Source organism: Candoia aspera, chromosome 4, assembly GCF_035149785.1.
Source record: "Candoia aspera isolate rCanAsp1 chromosome 4, rCanAsp1.hap2, whole genome shotgun sequence".
NCBI lineage: Eukaryota > Metazoa > Chordata > Lepidosauria > Squamata > Boidae > Candoia > Candoia aspera.
Genome location: NC_086156.1, coordinates 73,401,626 through 73,418,839, shown reverse-complemented (window position 1 = coordinate 73,418,839; position 17,214 = coordinate 73,401,626). Strand labels below are relative to the sequence as shown.

Below are 17,214 nucleotides of genomic sequence, written 5' to 3'. Positions count from 1 at the left end.
TGCCCAAAGCCAAATCGCGATTGGACGCTCAACTGCAGTGCGCCGTGGGATTTGTAGGCAACGGTATAATTAAGAAGCCCCTGATTTAAGCAATAGAGGGCGTGGGACTAAAGTACCCATGAGCCTTTGTGGAAAAAACAGGTTCCCAATACTACGCTAACCATCTCTTAAGACCTGCAGTTAAGGCTCTCCTCCGGCTACCTTGCTAGCAATTACCCTAAATGACAGGAAAGACCGGAGTTTATTGTTTATCACAAAAAATTGTACCCCAAAACTTTGAGCAGTTTATAGCAAATAAAACATATTAAAATTGTCCCCTAAAATAAAAAGTATGAATTAAAACAGGCAAATAATCAATACAACATTAAAATCAATACTCAGAAACTCAACATAAAACCATGCAAACACCATATAATTCCTACATGTTGGGCAGAACAGAATCGACTTAATTGCTTTCCTAAAACTCAGCAGGATGGGGGCTGATTGGACCTCTAGGGGCAAGCTTTCTTCCATATAATGGTGTTGATATGGAACAGTCTTTTCAGGGATAGATTAAAACCTATCTGTCTAGATTGTTTTATTGGCTTGTTAGCTACTCTGTTGTATTTACTTGACTGTTTTACTGTAATTATTATATTTCATTAGATTCAGTCAAATTCTTTGAACTGTAGGTGATACCCAATCATACCTCTCCTGCCATTTTTCTCCTGAAACAGGTAGGCTTTTATCCAGGGCTTCAGAGCACTGCAGAGCCACCTGGTTGGTCACTGTGAGAAACAAAATGTTGGATTAAGATGGGTTTTGGTCTGACCCAACAGGATTGTTATGTTCTTGCTGATCAACAGGGGAAAAAAATCCAAAAGCCAAAGTATTCAGCAGAACTGAAGCCACATTTGAATCTTTGTGTTAATCTGCTTAGTTCTAATAAAGATATTTTTTTCCTCTGTTATTTTGGGATTTAGACTACAATTCCATAATTTTCCTAGGAGGAAGTTCATTGAGTCAGTGAGATTTATATCCAAGTAGATGGCAGGTATAAAGTTTACACTGGGCATAACTGATAACAACCACCTTCCAAGTAAATGGGCTGTAATGCAAATTTGTCTTGACAATGGTGCCCAATTCATTTAAACTGTGGAAAAGGCATACATTAGTTTCACCTTAGAAATTGGCCTGTGCTCATTCCTAATATTCTTATAGAAAAGTAAAAGTGATTCAGATGTTTCTGGGCACATGTAGTTCATTTCCAGCTCCATGAAAATAATGCAGGTTTTATAAAACATTCTCAGCTATTTGGGATTAGGGAACAAGCCATCTAGGTGAGTGAATAAAGTTCCTTGTATACTTGATCACGGCTAAAACTTGGACACCAGAGTTGTGCAACAAGACAAAGTACATAAAAATCAGTTTTTGTTCCTAATATATATGAATATGAATAGAAAAGAAGGCAGTCTACACTGTCTTTCCTAACAGTGCATACCTACTGTACATAAAATGCACAAAATATGCGATTGTCTTCCAAAAGCGATGGATTACAACTTCTAAAATTCCCAGTGCATATCAGCAAAAGATTGCACTGTGGAGTTGTAACCAGTGCATCTAGAAGACATGAGTTTGAGGAAACTTATACAGGGAATTGTATATAATTATTTTCCTGGATCAATCAGTCAAAGTTTTTTTTAAAATCAGTACCTCAATGTCTTTATATTGTTTATAAATCTGATTCATTATAATAGTGCAATCTTAAACATATTTACTCAGAAGGAAGGTCTACAATTATCAGTGGGATTTATTCCCAGATGTATGAGCATTTTACCTCAACAGGTGGCAGCATACGGACAAGCTGATCTTCTTTCAGAATCTAAGTACGGTTGAGCTTGTTTAATACTTAGATGGGAGACTTTGGAAGTCCAAAAATTATCCCGGAAGAAGGAAAGGCAAACTACTTCTATAACATTGCCAAGAAAACTGTATGGATGTATCCCCATTATCATCAGGAGTCAGGCTTGACTCAAAGGAAAAATTACCTGTAGATGGGCACAGAACTGCACTCTCCTGATTGCCTACTCATTTTGTAGAAAAAAAAATTATTTTTTAATAATCTTAAACATTTCATTTCTGAAATCAGTTTTGTGTTATCAGTAATTTGGCAAATACAAACAAAATATCAGTTATGAATATATGATCGTGATTTACATTACACAACACCTTTGACCCATTTTTAACTCAGTGCTGTGTATCATCTGACTGGCTGAAATTCTCCAAGGTTTTCAGAAGTCTTCCAGATCTCTTATCTATTTTCAAACTTGAATATGCCAGTGAATTAATTATGTTTTTGTAACTCTCTTTCTTCATAGAGTTCAGGGAATTATGCATGGTTGTCCTCTCAAATGTTATCATCTCAGTAGTTCCATAAAATTTGGTCAAAAGTCACTCTATGCTATTAATGGCTTAGCAGTGGTTTAAGCCAGGGTCATTCCAATCCAATCAGAGTTAAAATCTAACAACACTATTTTCAACCTATGAGAAGACAAATGGCTTTGCTTTTGTTTTTTAGTTTCAAGTCAATTGCCAAACAGGGTGTCTTTTCCCCTGAATAGACTTGTTGTCAAATGACAAGGCAGATTTTGTAGAGGACTCTGCTTCATAAATTATCTGAAATTATTTGGTTGCACCTCAAGGAAAGCCTTTTCCAGCAAACTCCTTTGAGATGTTTTGGCCATGCAGCTTAGGAATTCTGAAAACGTTAATTCCAAACTTCTAAAAGGCTGCTCGACAACTACTCTGACCCCTATTCTTTTCTCAAAATTATTTCAAGAACCGGCCAATCTAATTGGGAAGACCAAGAATGTGCCAACGGTTACTATTTGTCGAGGAATTACTTCCACCAGTAACCAAGCAGTGCTTCTATTGACTCAGAATAAGAAACTCAGTTTCTATCTCTTGCAAATATAATCTTCTTTAAAGCAATTTTGACATAAGAAGCATATCTCAAGCCCGGTGTCTCCTGCCGCTCTTCAGTTCTTTTCTTTGCTCGGCTTCAAGCCTGGAGAAGTCAAGCCCAACTTGGGTAGCAGAGATTGGATGGAATTCCCAACGTGATGTCTTTCAGCCAATAAGAAATCAGAAAAGTGAGGCGCGCGTGAAGCCCAAGAGGAAAGCCGTAGCGGCCTTTCGAAATAGGGGAAGTACTTGAATGAGACTTCATAGCATCGAACGGGAGCTGGAAGGGCTGCTACAATATTCCTTCTTCTCTTGCATGGGAGAATAAGTTTTCTTCAGTTCCGGGTTCTGGTGAGGCATTGGCAGGATTATTCGTACATGGGCAGAGTTTCGTTTCTCTCCTCTCTCGCCCGTTCGGTGTTGAGCGATCGTAGTAGCCCGCCCCTTCAATTCTCCGTTTTTATGAAAGGGATGTCAGATTGGCGTAGCGAACTTAAATCCCAACCCTCCCGTTTTTATGGAAGTTAAGGTGCAAGTGGTATGAGCTCCCATAAGATTGCGTTTGTGTACCTTTGTTACATTTGAGGAAAGCATTGCCGTGTCTTTCACTATTATTTGATTGAAGAATGCCGTAACGGATCGGAATAAAGATACGGAAACCCGTGCACGCTTGTGTTGTTGGAGATATTATGGGAATGGTTTTCCATTGCCTTCTTCCGGGGTATCTTTTCGATTTAATTCCCAGGCCAAAAATTAGCTAAATTCAGCTAAGCGGTACCACCCATAGGGAATATTCCTCTAAAAGGAGCACGGGGTGGGCGGGATGGGGGATAGAAGTGATTTATTTAACAAATCCAAACCTTGAAGCAAAATTTAATATTCATAGTAATACCGTAATTTGAAATACGAAGTCCCTGAGCTGCAGACATTATTAACATATTTTGAGTAGTGCTTGCAGAAACTCTTTGTGGTGTTCTAGTTGAGAACTGTTTCATAACCAAACTTGAAGGACTTTTGATTTATTTTCCATCCTTAGTAGATACAGTAATGATTTGGGAATAGTAATATTACTTTGCAATTATCTTAGTGGCATTGAAGAAGACAAATGGCATTTTTGCTGCGCCTGAGGACTCTGATCTGATTTAGGAGCCCTGAAACAAATTGTTTGCTTCTCTGGGAAAAAAAAGGATGGGGAAAAGACACCAGCTATTTTATGGGGAGAACTGTAAAATGTCTGTGATTCCCATTACAAGCCAGTTAACAGCTTGGGGAATAGGACAACCTTCTAAAGCGTGCAGTCCTGCTTTGATTGTAGACATCCCATTGCTGTGATGGGTAAAACTTGGCAAAAGAAAAATATTTCATTTCTTATGCCAATTAATAAAGTTTACAAGCAGGAGGGCCGTGTAGTTCAAAGAAGAAAAGGACAGGAGATCTGAGATGCTTATCACAAGACATTACTTTGGATGCCAAAGTAATTTTAAGGACCAAGGAGGCTCCCAAAGGAAGAGAAGTGCATGAAACTATATTTCACACATGGATTTGAAAGTTCCAAAGCAATTTTTTGGCCAATGGTTTGTAATTTTTGTAATAGCAGGAATTTAGACCTATAAAAGTGCTTTTTGTGCTGGGTTTGTATTTGAATGTAAGATAGAAGGGTAGATGTCAAGTTAGGTAAGAATGAGAGTGAATATATCTCTAAACTCATATTTTTCTTTTATTTTTTAAAAAATTACAAATTATCTCAGATTTAGTATTCTCTTTCTTTTTCAGGGCAAGATGTTTTTGGTGGGGTTGACAGGTGGCATTGCATCAGGGAAAAGTACAGTAGTTGCTCTGTTGCAGGAACTGGGCTGTGTTGTTATTGATGCCGATGTTATAGCTCGTCAAGGTGAGTTTTCTATAACCAGCCTGAGTTATTTGCTTGCAGATTGACTGTGATTTGCCAGAGAACCACTATCTAGAAATCCTACATAATCCCCAGTGGAGACATTATTGGGAATGGTTTCATGCTTCTTGCTTTTAAATATGACATTTGACATGCCTCGGAGCTAATGTATACATTACATTTTCCACTTCAAAAAGCCTCTGGTTTTCATCAGCTCTATGAGGCTAGTTGGTATATTTTTGCCCCTGTATTGAATTCCACATGGAAATTTTCTGACTGTGTGTGTACACGCACACTCACACAATCAACTCATAATGCTAACCATGGACAAGTAATTTATAGGCATGAAAATTACCCTCTCTGTTTATTGCTGTGGGAAAAGGAGAAAATGTATGATGGAGAATTGCTTGTGGAGTTTAAGGGTTATAAAAACCCTTTCCCTGTTAAAAAGGTCCTTACTCACTTAATTCCCACCACTAGACACACCACTGTCTGAAGAAGAAAATCATGCTGAAATCTCAGCTGTTTAATTCCTTATTTAGGGTAAAGTTTAGCCTTCAGAATTCTTTAAGAACCTTTGGGGGCTGGGGAAAGATGCGGGATCTTACTCTGTCTGACTTTAGTGGACCACAGAGGTGCCAGGAAAAAACCATCAGAAATTATTCCTCAGTGTTTATTTTCCTATATCCACTTGTCCATCCCAGAGCTCTTCAGTTACATATATGATTTATGACAGTATTTGAAATTATTGGAGACATCTAATATAAAAGAGAAAAAAATGCTACATACCACAAGTCTTAATCTGCAGAATTCATTGCCACAAGATACTATGATATGTGCTGGCATTAGAGGCTTTTTGAAAGATACATTTCAGATTCAGCCTTGATAGCAAGAAATGCATCTCTGGCCACTCAACTTCAAATGGTTGATGACAAGATGAATACAGCCATATTGCCTTGGATAAATATTTCTGCAAGGGGAAAGAAATACCAGTTTAGATTTATGATTGTCCTGTCTGCTCAGACCAATTTTTTGTGCTTTAATTTGCTGCTCTGTGAATTGTTGATGGAGGTGCAGGGGGACTAATGTGACTTTTGGGAGAGAGGTTTGTCTGTTTCTAAGCATGAAATCGCATTCATAAGATAAAAGGCCATATACATTGATTTAATAAATACATACATACATACGTACATATATATATAAAGTCATTTTTTTACCCTTGCCTTCCTTCTTGTCAGCTGACAGCCTTTGCAAAATATGTGAACCAGCTGAATAGTGAATCTAAGGAATTTTTGGTGGCTCTTCCTGCTATAATGTTTCCTTTCCTTTCAGTGGTCCAGCCATGCTTCCAGGCATATCAACGTATTGTGCATTCCTTTGGTCCAGAAATTCTATTGGAGAGTGGTGAGATCAACCGTGAAGCTCTGGGAAGTATAATTTTTTCCCAGCCAGAAAAACGTCAGCTGCTGAACTCCATCACTCATCCTGAGATCCAGAAAGAGATGTTAAAACAGATCTTGAAATACTTTGTGTTGGGTAAGCTGCTGGAGAGATTGATTTTACTTTGTAGAATCCTTGGGGCATCCAGCATGCTGACAAAAATGATAACATCTCTGTGGGCCATGTGTTTAATTTTATTTTTCTATGACAAGAGAAGGAAAGGCTGAAAAGGCACCTTTGCTGGCTCCCTTTGTGACATATTGCTTGCGATCACCCTTTTACTGCTTACATCTTGAGAATTCTCTCTTTATACTTGCCCTTTGCATTTTTAGTCCCTTAATGTGGTTTTAAAGAGCACACACAAAAGAATCTTTAGGTAGCATTGTGCATAGTGCCATGCCTCCTAAAATGCTCAGGCATTTCTCCAGTATCCCCATTCTCCCTGGTGCTCTTCTAAAAGCACTTTTTGAACTTGATAAGATAAAATATGAGCTTGACAGCTGGAATTTCTGCAATGTCTTTATATTTTCCCATTTATTTTTTGATAACTGTGACAAACAGAGCCATCAAACCTGTTGAATCCAGTACCTAATAATATCACTGGCTGCTTTGGGCTCTTGTGACAGAAGAGGGGGTGTCTGTACAAAAAGGAGCTGGAGCTTATTAAGGACAGATAGGGAAATGGGGAAATAGTGAGGCTGTGCCCTTTAGTTTCTAAGGCCTATAAAATTATGAAATGGAAGCATGTGAGACAGGGGGAAGCAAATTCACTGTGTCTTCAGGCTCCCATTCTTCAAAACCCCTGATTTTTTTTTACAGAGTAAATTCATTTATGAAAATTCTTTGGAGCAGTTCAGGCCTCCTTCTTCAAATCAGTACTAATCAGAGTATATAGTGCTTTATAAAGAGTTTCCTAAGGAAAGAAGTAGATAGACCTAACCCCCCCCCCCAAATCTATAGCCATCAACAAAGCTTACTAGAAAACAGGTTGCTCAGAAGTATCAGCAAATACAGTGGCTTGTATTAAGTATAACTATAACTGGGAACAAGGATGAACCCAAAGGCCTTCTGGGGTACAGATCTGAGGGGAAGGGAAGTTTAAGAAGGATTTAAGAGGCAGCAGTGGGCTCTGTTAAAATGTGTAGGATGACCAGAGATGAGGGAATGTTGCTTGTAGAGCTATTAGAGGCCAAAACAGGTTGGCATGAGACTATAATAGTTTTATTTATGTATCTGAAATATCACATAAAGGCATAATATATGTGAGACATTAAAAGACTCTGAGTTAAAGCAGTGTCAGCTGATGAGGAAGCTGTGTTCTGCACTGTCAGATGCATCAGAGGCTTAATTAGTAATCGAGGAAAACAAGAATCTTCACTTAGGTTATCAAATTTTTTCATCCTGTGGAAAGAGGAGTCCAAGACTAAGTCCAGGCCAACCACATCTACTCTGTTAAGGTGGGAAATATAGTGGTGAACTTTGGAGAGAGGAGAATGAGGGAGGAGCTGCTGCAGGATGTTCAGTGAAACCTTGACTTAGCAGAACCCCTGTTTAACAGATTTCTGATGCAATGAAAAATTGATCAAATTTGAATGTGAATTTCACCAAGTAACAGACAAGCCCATTGTTTCAAAAGTCTGGACAGTTGTTAGTTCTGTCTATGCATTAGCATGCTTACTTCTGTCTAGCTCTGCATTGCTGCCTGTTGTCTTCCTCTTGAATAAGGAGGGAGAGAAGAGATTCCAAGCAGAGAGGGTTCTTCATATCTCCTCAGCACATCCATATGCTCCATCTTTTCTGAGACACTTTCCCAAAAGTTCCTGATTAGTTGTCCTGGGATCCTTGGACATTGATTTCTGCTCTGTCAGTTGTTGCCCTCCCTCCTGCCTTGCTTCCACCCTCTAGAGCAGTGTTTCTCAACTTCAGCCACTTTAAGATGGGTGGACTTCAACTCCCAGAATTCCCCCAGCCAGCATGGGAAGTTGAAATCCACCCATCTTGAAGTGGCTGAGGTTGAGAAACACTGCTCTAGAACATAGAGAGAAGAGACCCCAAGCAGAGTGCCCCCTTCACATCTGCTCACCATGCTTGCAACCTCTGCCTCTTCTGTTCCAATTTCCAAAGGCAACTTCTCATTCCTCGCCCGTCATCACTGGGATCTTTGGGCACTATTTCTGCTCATTTGGCTACTGCCCTCCCTGTCCCCTCCTGCCCTGCTTCTACCCTGTTGAAGAGAAAGAAATCGTTCTAAGCCAAGCATCTCCTTGATATGCGCACACTCATCATCGCCTTGAAACTTTCTAAAAGCCAAACCTTCTCCATGCATTCTCCAGTGCATGCTAGGGGGCTCCTTTTCCCTCCACCCCCTTTCAAGAATCCTGGTCCTCTCTCTTTCTCCCTTGCCCCTTATATTTTTTGCCCTTTTTCCATCTTTGGAAAAATTGACATTTGGCTTTAATAGATATTCCTTCTCTCGAATAGTCCATTAAATTGAGGTTTCACTGTATTTCATAACAGTCTGTATAAATAGAACTACACTTTTGAAACGTGTTAAGGGTATTTGTTGCAGAGACAGGCATGCCATATTCTGTATTAAGAATCCGGGAAACTGATTCAGTCTAAATTTGAAAACCCATTTTATTTGCAGGAGTTTTTATTTTTTCTTCTTAAATTAATTGATTGATTATGTGCCATCAAGTCATTGCTGACTCCTACCACATAGATATATTTTTTCCATGATGATCTATCCCTAACTTTGTCTTTCAGGTCTTCCAACAGTGCACTCATCACCCCTGTAACTGGGTCCATCCATTTTGCTGCTGGTTGTCCGCTTCTTTTCTTTCCTTCCACCTTTCCTCACATTAGAGCCTTCTTCAGAGAGCTGGGTCTTCCTATAATGTGTCCAAAATATAATAATTTGAGCCTGGTCATTTGTGCCTTGAGTGAGAACCCTGGGTTGATTTGTTTGATGATCCATTTGTTTGTTTTCTTGACTGTTCACAATATACTCAGGAGTCTTCTCCAACATCAAAGTTCAAAAGCATCAATAGTGTTCCTATCCTGCTTCTTCAAAGTCCAACTTTCACTTCCATGGGTATTTCCATATTTCAAAGGAAATACCTTGGCTTGCACGATTCTGATCTTTGTAGGTATAGACACATCACGGCATTTGAATATCTTTTCCAAGACCTTCATGGTTGATCTGCCAGGTGCTAGTCTGCAGCATATTTCTTGACTGCTTGTTCCTTTGTTGTTGATGGTTGATCCTAAAAGGCAGAAGCTATCTACCACTTTGATATCTTCATTGTCATTTCTAAGGCTGGTTGTTCTAACTATTGCCATTAGTTTGATCTTCTTCATATTTAATTTTAGTCCCATTTTTTCACTGTGCTCCTTGACTTTTATTACTAGAGCTTACAGTTTCTTTGCATTTTCAGCTATCAGGTTAGTGTCATCAGCATAGTGCAGGTTATTGATGTTTCTTTCTCTAATTTTAAAACCACACTCATCTTCTTCCAATCCAGCTTCCTTATATATACATTCAGCATATACTGTAGGTTGAATAAATAAGGGGAGAGTATACAGCCTTGTCACACTCCTTTACCAACCTGGAATCAGTCTGTTTTGCCATGTTCTGGCCACACTGTGGCTTCCTGACCTGTATATAAGTTTCTCATGAGGACACTGAGATGTTCTGTGATTCCCATTTTTCTGAGCACATTCTACAGCTTGACATAATCGACACAGTTGAAGGCCTTTCTATAATCAATGAAGTACATAGTGACTTCTTTTTGGTATTTTTTGGCTTTCTTAGTTATCCAGCATGCATCAGCAATAATGTCTCATGTTCCTTGGCTTTTTCTAAAGCCAGCTTGAACATCTGGCATCTCTTACTCCATTTAGAGCTCTAATCTGTTAGATGATCTTAAGCATTATTTTGCTAGCATGTGAAATTAAGGATATTGTACAATAGTTTGCACACTCTGTTAAGTCTCCCCTTTTTTGGTATTAGAATGTAGACTGGCCTCTTCCAAGGCCCACTTCCTCTTTGCACTGAAGATGCTGCCTAGTCTGGCAATGAAACGTCTGCAAGAAAACAAGGCTCAGAGAGCACCAAGGACTCCACAGTTCAACCCTGAGCTACAAATATTTGCCTTGATTGACCTCTTCCAGTCTGTGGGCCACTGTGTCGTTCTCCAGATTTGCTGGCATAGCTTGGTTAGAACCTTTACTGATTCTTCTTCTGTTGTTTGCCATATTTCTGTGGTAATGATTTGAGTGCTGATCTAACTTCATCTGCTAGTACTAGAGGTTCTTGTAAGTAGGGAATATCTTCTAAGGTATCTTGGATGTTGACATCTTTACTGTATGGTATTTCAGTGTACTCATCCCATCTTCCTTTGATCTCTTTTGAATGGGTTACTTTCTGTCCATACCAGTTCTAGGTTGGAACCTCCTTCTGAGTTCAGAAATCTTTTGAAATATTTCCTTGTTTTTCCATGTCTGTTTCCATCTTTGGTGTCTTTACAGATGCTGTTGTAATACTGCTTCTTGTATTCTAACAGCTCTCTGAAACTCTTCGTTAAGTTCCTTTCTGAGATTTTTGTCTTTCTTGGCTCTGGCTTCCCTTCTCAGCAATTTCCATTGTTTGTTCTGTCATCCAGTTTGCTTTCTTCTGTTTCTTCATTTCTGGCAGGCTCTTTTGACACTCATCCTTAACAACAACTTTAAGTACATTCCGTAATTCCTCTGGAATAAACCTACCTATCAATGAGGTTTATGACTTCAGAGCGATTCTTGATGCTCTCCTTGAAAATGGTGACTATATGTTCATATTCTTTAGCTTAACTTGGAACTTGCACATGAGCAGTTTGTGGTCTCTTTCACAGTTAGCACCTGGCAATGTCTTTGATGCTATAATTGAGCTCCTCCACCTCCTTTGAGTAACAATATAGTCAAGTTGATTTCTATATATTCCATCTGGTGATGTTCATACAGAGAGGCGTTTTGGTTGTTTGAAGACAGTGTTAGCTATGAAAAAGTCATTGGACTGGCAGAAATTAATACATCGGTTTCCTGTTTCATTTCGGTTTCCTAAGCCATATAATCCAACTGTATGTTCTTCTTTTATATTTCCAACTTTGGCATTCCACTCTCCAGTCACAAGCAGCACATTTTGCTTGCATGTTCTGTTGATTTCAAACTGAACTTGATCATAAAACCCATCAAACTCCTCTTCTGCATTGGTGATTGGAGCATAAATATGAATGATCAAAGTCCAATCAATATTAGTGACTAAATATTGCATTGATTGCATTGTAGGCAAATACAGGTAGTTCTCGGGTTATGATGGCAATTGGACTGGAATTTCTGTCACTAAGCGATGCAGTCATAAAGTGAAACATCTCATGACTGCATCACTTAGTGGTGGCAAACCTGGCAATCCCTGCTGCTGTCATTAAGCAAGGACCATGTGGATCGTTAAGCGAGGACTTCACATGTCCGTGACATGGGGAGAGGTGCTGAAACCATGTCCTAGGCAAGCAGGCTGGAGGGCACTACGAAGTATGAGTGGATGGGTGGGTGCCATGGAGGGGGCTATGGAGTATGGGTGGTTGGGTGCTACGGAGTACAAGATCCCCATGCTGCCTGGGGGCTCTTTGGAATGAAAAGTTGCAGGAGCGACTTGCAACCTCCTGCCAGCTTCCCCGTCGACTTTGCATGTGGGAAGCTGGCAGGGAAGGTCGCAAATGGCAATCCTGTGACTGCAGGGCACTGCAACTGTTGTAATTGCAAGCCAGTTGGCAAGCACCTGAATTGTGATCAGGTGACTGAGGGGGTGCTGCAACGGCCACAACTCCTCGTGGACCGGTTGTAAGTCCCCCTCGTTCAGAGCTGTTGTAACTTTGAACAGTCACTGAACAAGTGGTCGTAACCCAAGGACTGCCTGTATGTATTTGCAATGTTACACACACAAAGTTTACTACCATTTGAAAAAAGAAAAAATTCTAATATAAGATTCGCTGTATTTTTCCAGGCTATCGATATGTGATTCTGGATATCCCCCTCCTCTTCGAAGCCAAAATGCTGACCAAGTTCATGAAGCACACAGTTGTTGTGTATTGGTAAGGAGAGTACTGGGTGAAATATTGTATATTCTTAAGTACTATCAGTGCTGATCATTTTGATGGAATGAAAGACAGAGAATGGGCTGTGTGATGTATTGTTTTCCCCAAATGGAGGTAGGAATAAAGGGCATTTTCTGGTAACCGTTAAAATGATATTTAATCCAAGTTAGAGCTGAAAAGACTATAGGTAATGGAATTGTCCTTATGAGTTGAAGGGCCATTGAAATAGAGTGGAGCGGTTTGGTGTCCTTCCCACAGAATTGCAACTTTTAGAATAATGCCATATGACTTGCACTCTCTTTATCCAGTTGTCTGCATTTCATTAGTTTTCTGAATTACAAGTCTTTATCTGTGAGGCTTTCAGATACGGCATTAGAATCTCAGTCTATTTACAAAGGCAGTATCTTTCAGTGTAGCATACTGCCCTTTGTGTATGCAGCTACTCATAATGAATTTATAGGTTCAGTGGCCACTTGGATCATTCTGTGTATTCCTGTAGCTGGCTTGGAAGAAATTTGTATTCCTTTTCCTCTTCTTCCTGTTACTGTTACTGCTACATCTCAGAGTCTACAAACTGTACAGTATCGTATTCTTCCTTCAGTGTGGATATTCATGGGGCAAGCCCCATCACACTACAGATAGTCTTGTGGAAGGCACATATCTGCTGTAATGTAGTTCATCTTGTTTCTGAAAGACCACCTCCTGATACCTAAGGAGGCAAGCCAGATGCACAGGGAAGCCCATTGACAAAACTGCTTCAGCTAGGTTTGGAGAGAGGCAGTATCTCTCATATTCCTGTCCTTCATTTCGTGGATGTGCTAAGCTTTCTAAAGGTTCAGACCTCCAGAAAATGATGAATTGAAGCTGCGCAGGACCAGGTAACTGAAATATCATACTTCCTGAGCTCTACATTCTCTTAGTAGTCACTGCCACTACATTATGAAACCAAGAACCAAGACATTTGAGGCTCATGGGTGTTGGGAACAGGGCCTCAATTCTTTCTTCCTGTTATGCTTGTCATACACACAGTTGCCCTTCCACTATCAGCTCCTTCTCTTTCTCTGCCCCCAAATGGTTGCTTAAGAATGCTGCAGACAGTGTGGAAATGCAAGCATGTGTCGTTCATTTGTTGGAAATCATTCCCGTCTTAGGTGCAAATGGAAGCCAGAGTTATTTCCATAACAGTTATGCCTCCGATTGCAACGCTTTGTACTTTTTACTACTGCAAAACATTCAGTTCCATGGGAGAAGATGAAAGTATGGTATTTTGGGATTCCTTTGGGAAAAGAGGGTGGTGGGAAGGAGCACCATTAATTTCTTTCATACTAGAAAACTCGGCTGGAGCCTTCACAAAGGAGCTTTCATCTGTCAAAGAAACCTGTCTTCCATTTCTTGTGTGACTGGGTTTGTGTGACATGCTGAGTTGTAAACCATGGTTAACAAAGCACAATGTGTAGGTTAATACAACACACCAAGCCAAAATCAAGCCAATCATGATATAGCATGGGGAGGTGTGTGAAATAGGTCTTGGTCACAGTGAAGTGAGGGCAGGATGAAGAATATTGGAAACTGTTTATCTAGATCACTGGTGGGCAGTCCAAGGGCCCCAGGAACAATGGTGAATTTCTTCTGCTGATCAGCTGCTACTGTTAGGGACAGTGTGCAGGGAGAGTCACGGTTAAAGCTTTCACTGCTACTGCCGTCAACAGTGACAAACCTAATGGGGGTTATTGATTCCTGTTCACTAATAACATTGAGGAAGCCTCTGTCCTGCCTGCAGTGGAAGCACTGGAGGGAGGGACAAGGTGAAAGCTTTTCTTCTCCCGGGGATCTTGGTCTAGATCATGGATGCATATTATAGATGCACTTTGGAGAGCATTTGATTTTAACTGAATTCCTTTTCCTCTCTTCTGCCAGCGACCCACAAGTCCAGCTATCTCGCTTGATGCACAGGAACGGGCTGACTCAGGCAGAGGCAGAAGCGCGCATTTCTGCCCAGATGCCCCTTGCCCAGAAGGTCAAGCTGGCTGATCATGTCATTGACAACTCAGGAGACACTGAGGCCACCAAGAGGCAGGTCCTGAAATTGCATGCAGCGTTGGAGGACTCCTTGGACTTCCTTATGCTGCGCTTATTGGCTGTTGCAGCAACAGCAGGTGTTGGAAGCCTTGTGTACTTTCTAATACAGCAGCTCGTTCGATAGACTGATCTTTCTTTATCAGAGAGGGCAGAGGACCGTTAGCTGGTTTTGCTGTCTAAATGCAAATACCTGAAAAACTGAGTTCGAGGAACAGTCTGGTTAAAGCCTTTCCAGTTTTTTTCTCTAAATGTCTCAGTGAAGAGAGGCTTAGTTCCCTCTGAAGTGAGTCTTTGCCTTTCCCCCCCCTTTCAAAGTGCCTGCACAAAAGAATGATTATGGGTGAAGATGGAATTTAGGTGGGGACTTGGATTAGTGAGTGGAAGCAAAACTTTTGACCTGCTAGGTTGGAGATGGTGATTGGGGAGCTAAATGAATTTAACAAGCCAAGCATCAAAGTGCTGTTCTCATTAATTTTTGGCATAAGAATAACTGTACAACAAAGTGCTTTTTAAAAAAAGAACCCTTATCCATCAGATGGATGAAATCTGCTACTGACCGGCTCTTAGAAATGTTTATTTTGGTGGTTCCTTCAAGGATGTAGTCAGCATAAAATATTACTTCTATAGGAATGGGTGAGCAGCACACGCCACTAAAATACTTCCTACAAGGAAATGAGGAATCAAATCCGTAGACTTTCAGTAGGACACTGTGCCGCTTCTCAACGTTTAATGTCTTTTTAGTAAAGTGACTAATAGAACCCAGTGTTATATAACCAGCATATCTTACAATACAGAACTTTTATTTAACATTATAACGATCGGTCTAAGACAGTATAAGGGAATGTAATGCAGTCCAAGTATTTTTTTAAACTTCCTATAGTTAGAGAATCTTGATCATGCGGCATGTCTGCAAAGGTTTTATGCCCAAGCTGCAAGATTTCCATAAGTGTTACAGAGATGAAGAGAAACACCCTAGAATGTACTTTTAAAACACAACCCAGGCTGATACATACTCTTATAATCCTGCATGTATAGTTAGAGAACCTTGGAACATACTTAAGATACTCTTGTAACTAGACATTAGGTGAAGAAGCCAGCAATGATAGCCAAGTAACTGGCTGCAATCAGATGGTTGCTCATGTACAGTTGCCAGCTGTTGCTGATATATAAAGAAATTATATGTCACATTAACCAGTTCTTTATTTTGTAATAGCCCAACTGAAATGTATATAAATGGTGCAAGAGAGTAAAGTTGAAGTGAGGCTCAGCTCCTGACAAGCCCAGTTTTGCATTCTAGGGCAAACTAGTCTAGAATGTCCTCATTCCATAACTATAAACAGTATCCAGATATCAGTAGGAAGGTAATAATGGCTTGCAGGCAATATGTGCAATAAATTCAAATGCAGTCAATTGTATTTCAGGACTGTCTGGCTCTGTGAAAGCAGGGATTGTTGTAGAGAAATGCTTGACTCATATTCTTGAAAGGGATAAATGTAGGAAATTCATTTGTAAATTCAGTCTTACTCTCTTACACACTCCCAGTTATTCCTCTTTGATACAGGTGGGGTTTCACAGCTGCATCCACACATGTGAAATTGTAAGATAACTGGGGTTTCTTTTAAAGCTGAGAAATGTGAGATTTGAAGAGTGCTACACACAGGACTCAGAACACTGGACTAGGGATAATGGGTTGGTGTGGTCACATTCTTTCCACAAATAACAAACCATGCAATGTTGCTATGTTGGCAGGAGCCAAGAACAATTCTGGTTTCCTCAAGAGTATATGTATGGCATGTTTGCATAATGGTATGTCCCTATGTTATGACCTGTGGTTACAATAAACTTACTTACTTACTTAATACTGGTCTGTCCCTTCTTCTGACTATACAGCATTTTCAAATGTGTATTCCAGGCCTGTGCTATTTGTAGCATTCATTTTCTGCATTCCTGTCAATGAAAAGGTGGAGGGAAGGGGTGGGTAACAGGTGGGACAAAACTCTTACACCTGAATAGCAGAGGTTTTGGAGGATTTCCTGAGACACAGGGAAGCTTGAAGGGCAGACTGCCCCCAAACAAGGAAACCTAGCCAAAAATGCAGAATGAATCATGGATTGAGAAAGAGGGAACCTGTACAAGGAAAAGTAGAAGAATGAAGGAAAGGGAAAAGGAGCCTGAGAACTGATGAAAGAAGATGGCTGAAGAAATTGTGTTTAAAATGGGCACTTCCTTTTTCTACCCTGTCTAGAAGCCATACGTGACATGACTGCAGGTGGGGCATCATTACAGTGAGTGGGGCCTAAATTCTGCCATGGGGTTCACGTTATGCAGACCGTGTTTCCTTTTCTTTTCATCTGGGGGTGGTAAAAGAGCAAAGGAAGACTTAAGATACCCTGTTTTATTTTCATCTGGAGGGTGAGGGGTATGTGATAAAATGAAGTATCCCCAACCTTGACAGAAAACAATGGTTCCAAATGTTTCAGCTCTATACAGAGGCTCCAGTGGGGTGTCGGAGTTGCATGCGGTTCTTAAATGTTCCACACACGGTTTAAAATTAGATATTAAATGCTTAGGGTTAGATGGGAAAGAAGAATAAAGTGGGGGGGATTGGTTTATTATTGACTCAAGAGTCGAGGGAAACATGGGGTAACAAATGTTTGCTGGAAATTTTCTCTTGGTGAAGGGACTTTTTATCATCTTTGGTGGACTTGTGAGAAGGCTAAACAATTCTGGGATCAA

General features: G+C 40.3%; 1 protein-coding gene across 1 annotated transcript; it reads left to right on the top strand.

The window, feature by feature from the left end:
* The first annotated feature begins 3,169 nt into the window (after positions 1-3,169).
* On the top strand, positions 3,170-16,348 carry DCAKD (dephospho-CoA kinase domain containing). The gene is made up of 5 exons (XM_063300542.1): positions 3,170-3,294; positions 4,717-4,834; positions 6,164-6,367; positions 12,309-12,396; positions 14,317-16,348. Exons 2-5 carry the CDS (start codon positions 4,723-4,725, stop codon positions 14,600-14,602), a joined length of 690 nt encoding a protein of 229 aa, XP_063156612.1. The 5' UTR covers positions 3,170-3,294; positions 4,717-4,722; the 3' UTR covers positions 14,603-16,348.
* The last annotated feature ends 866 nt before the right edge of the window (positions 16,349-17,214 follow it).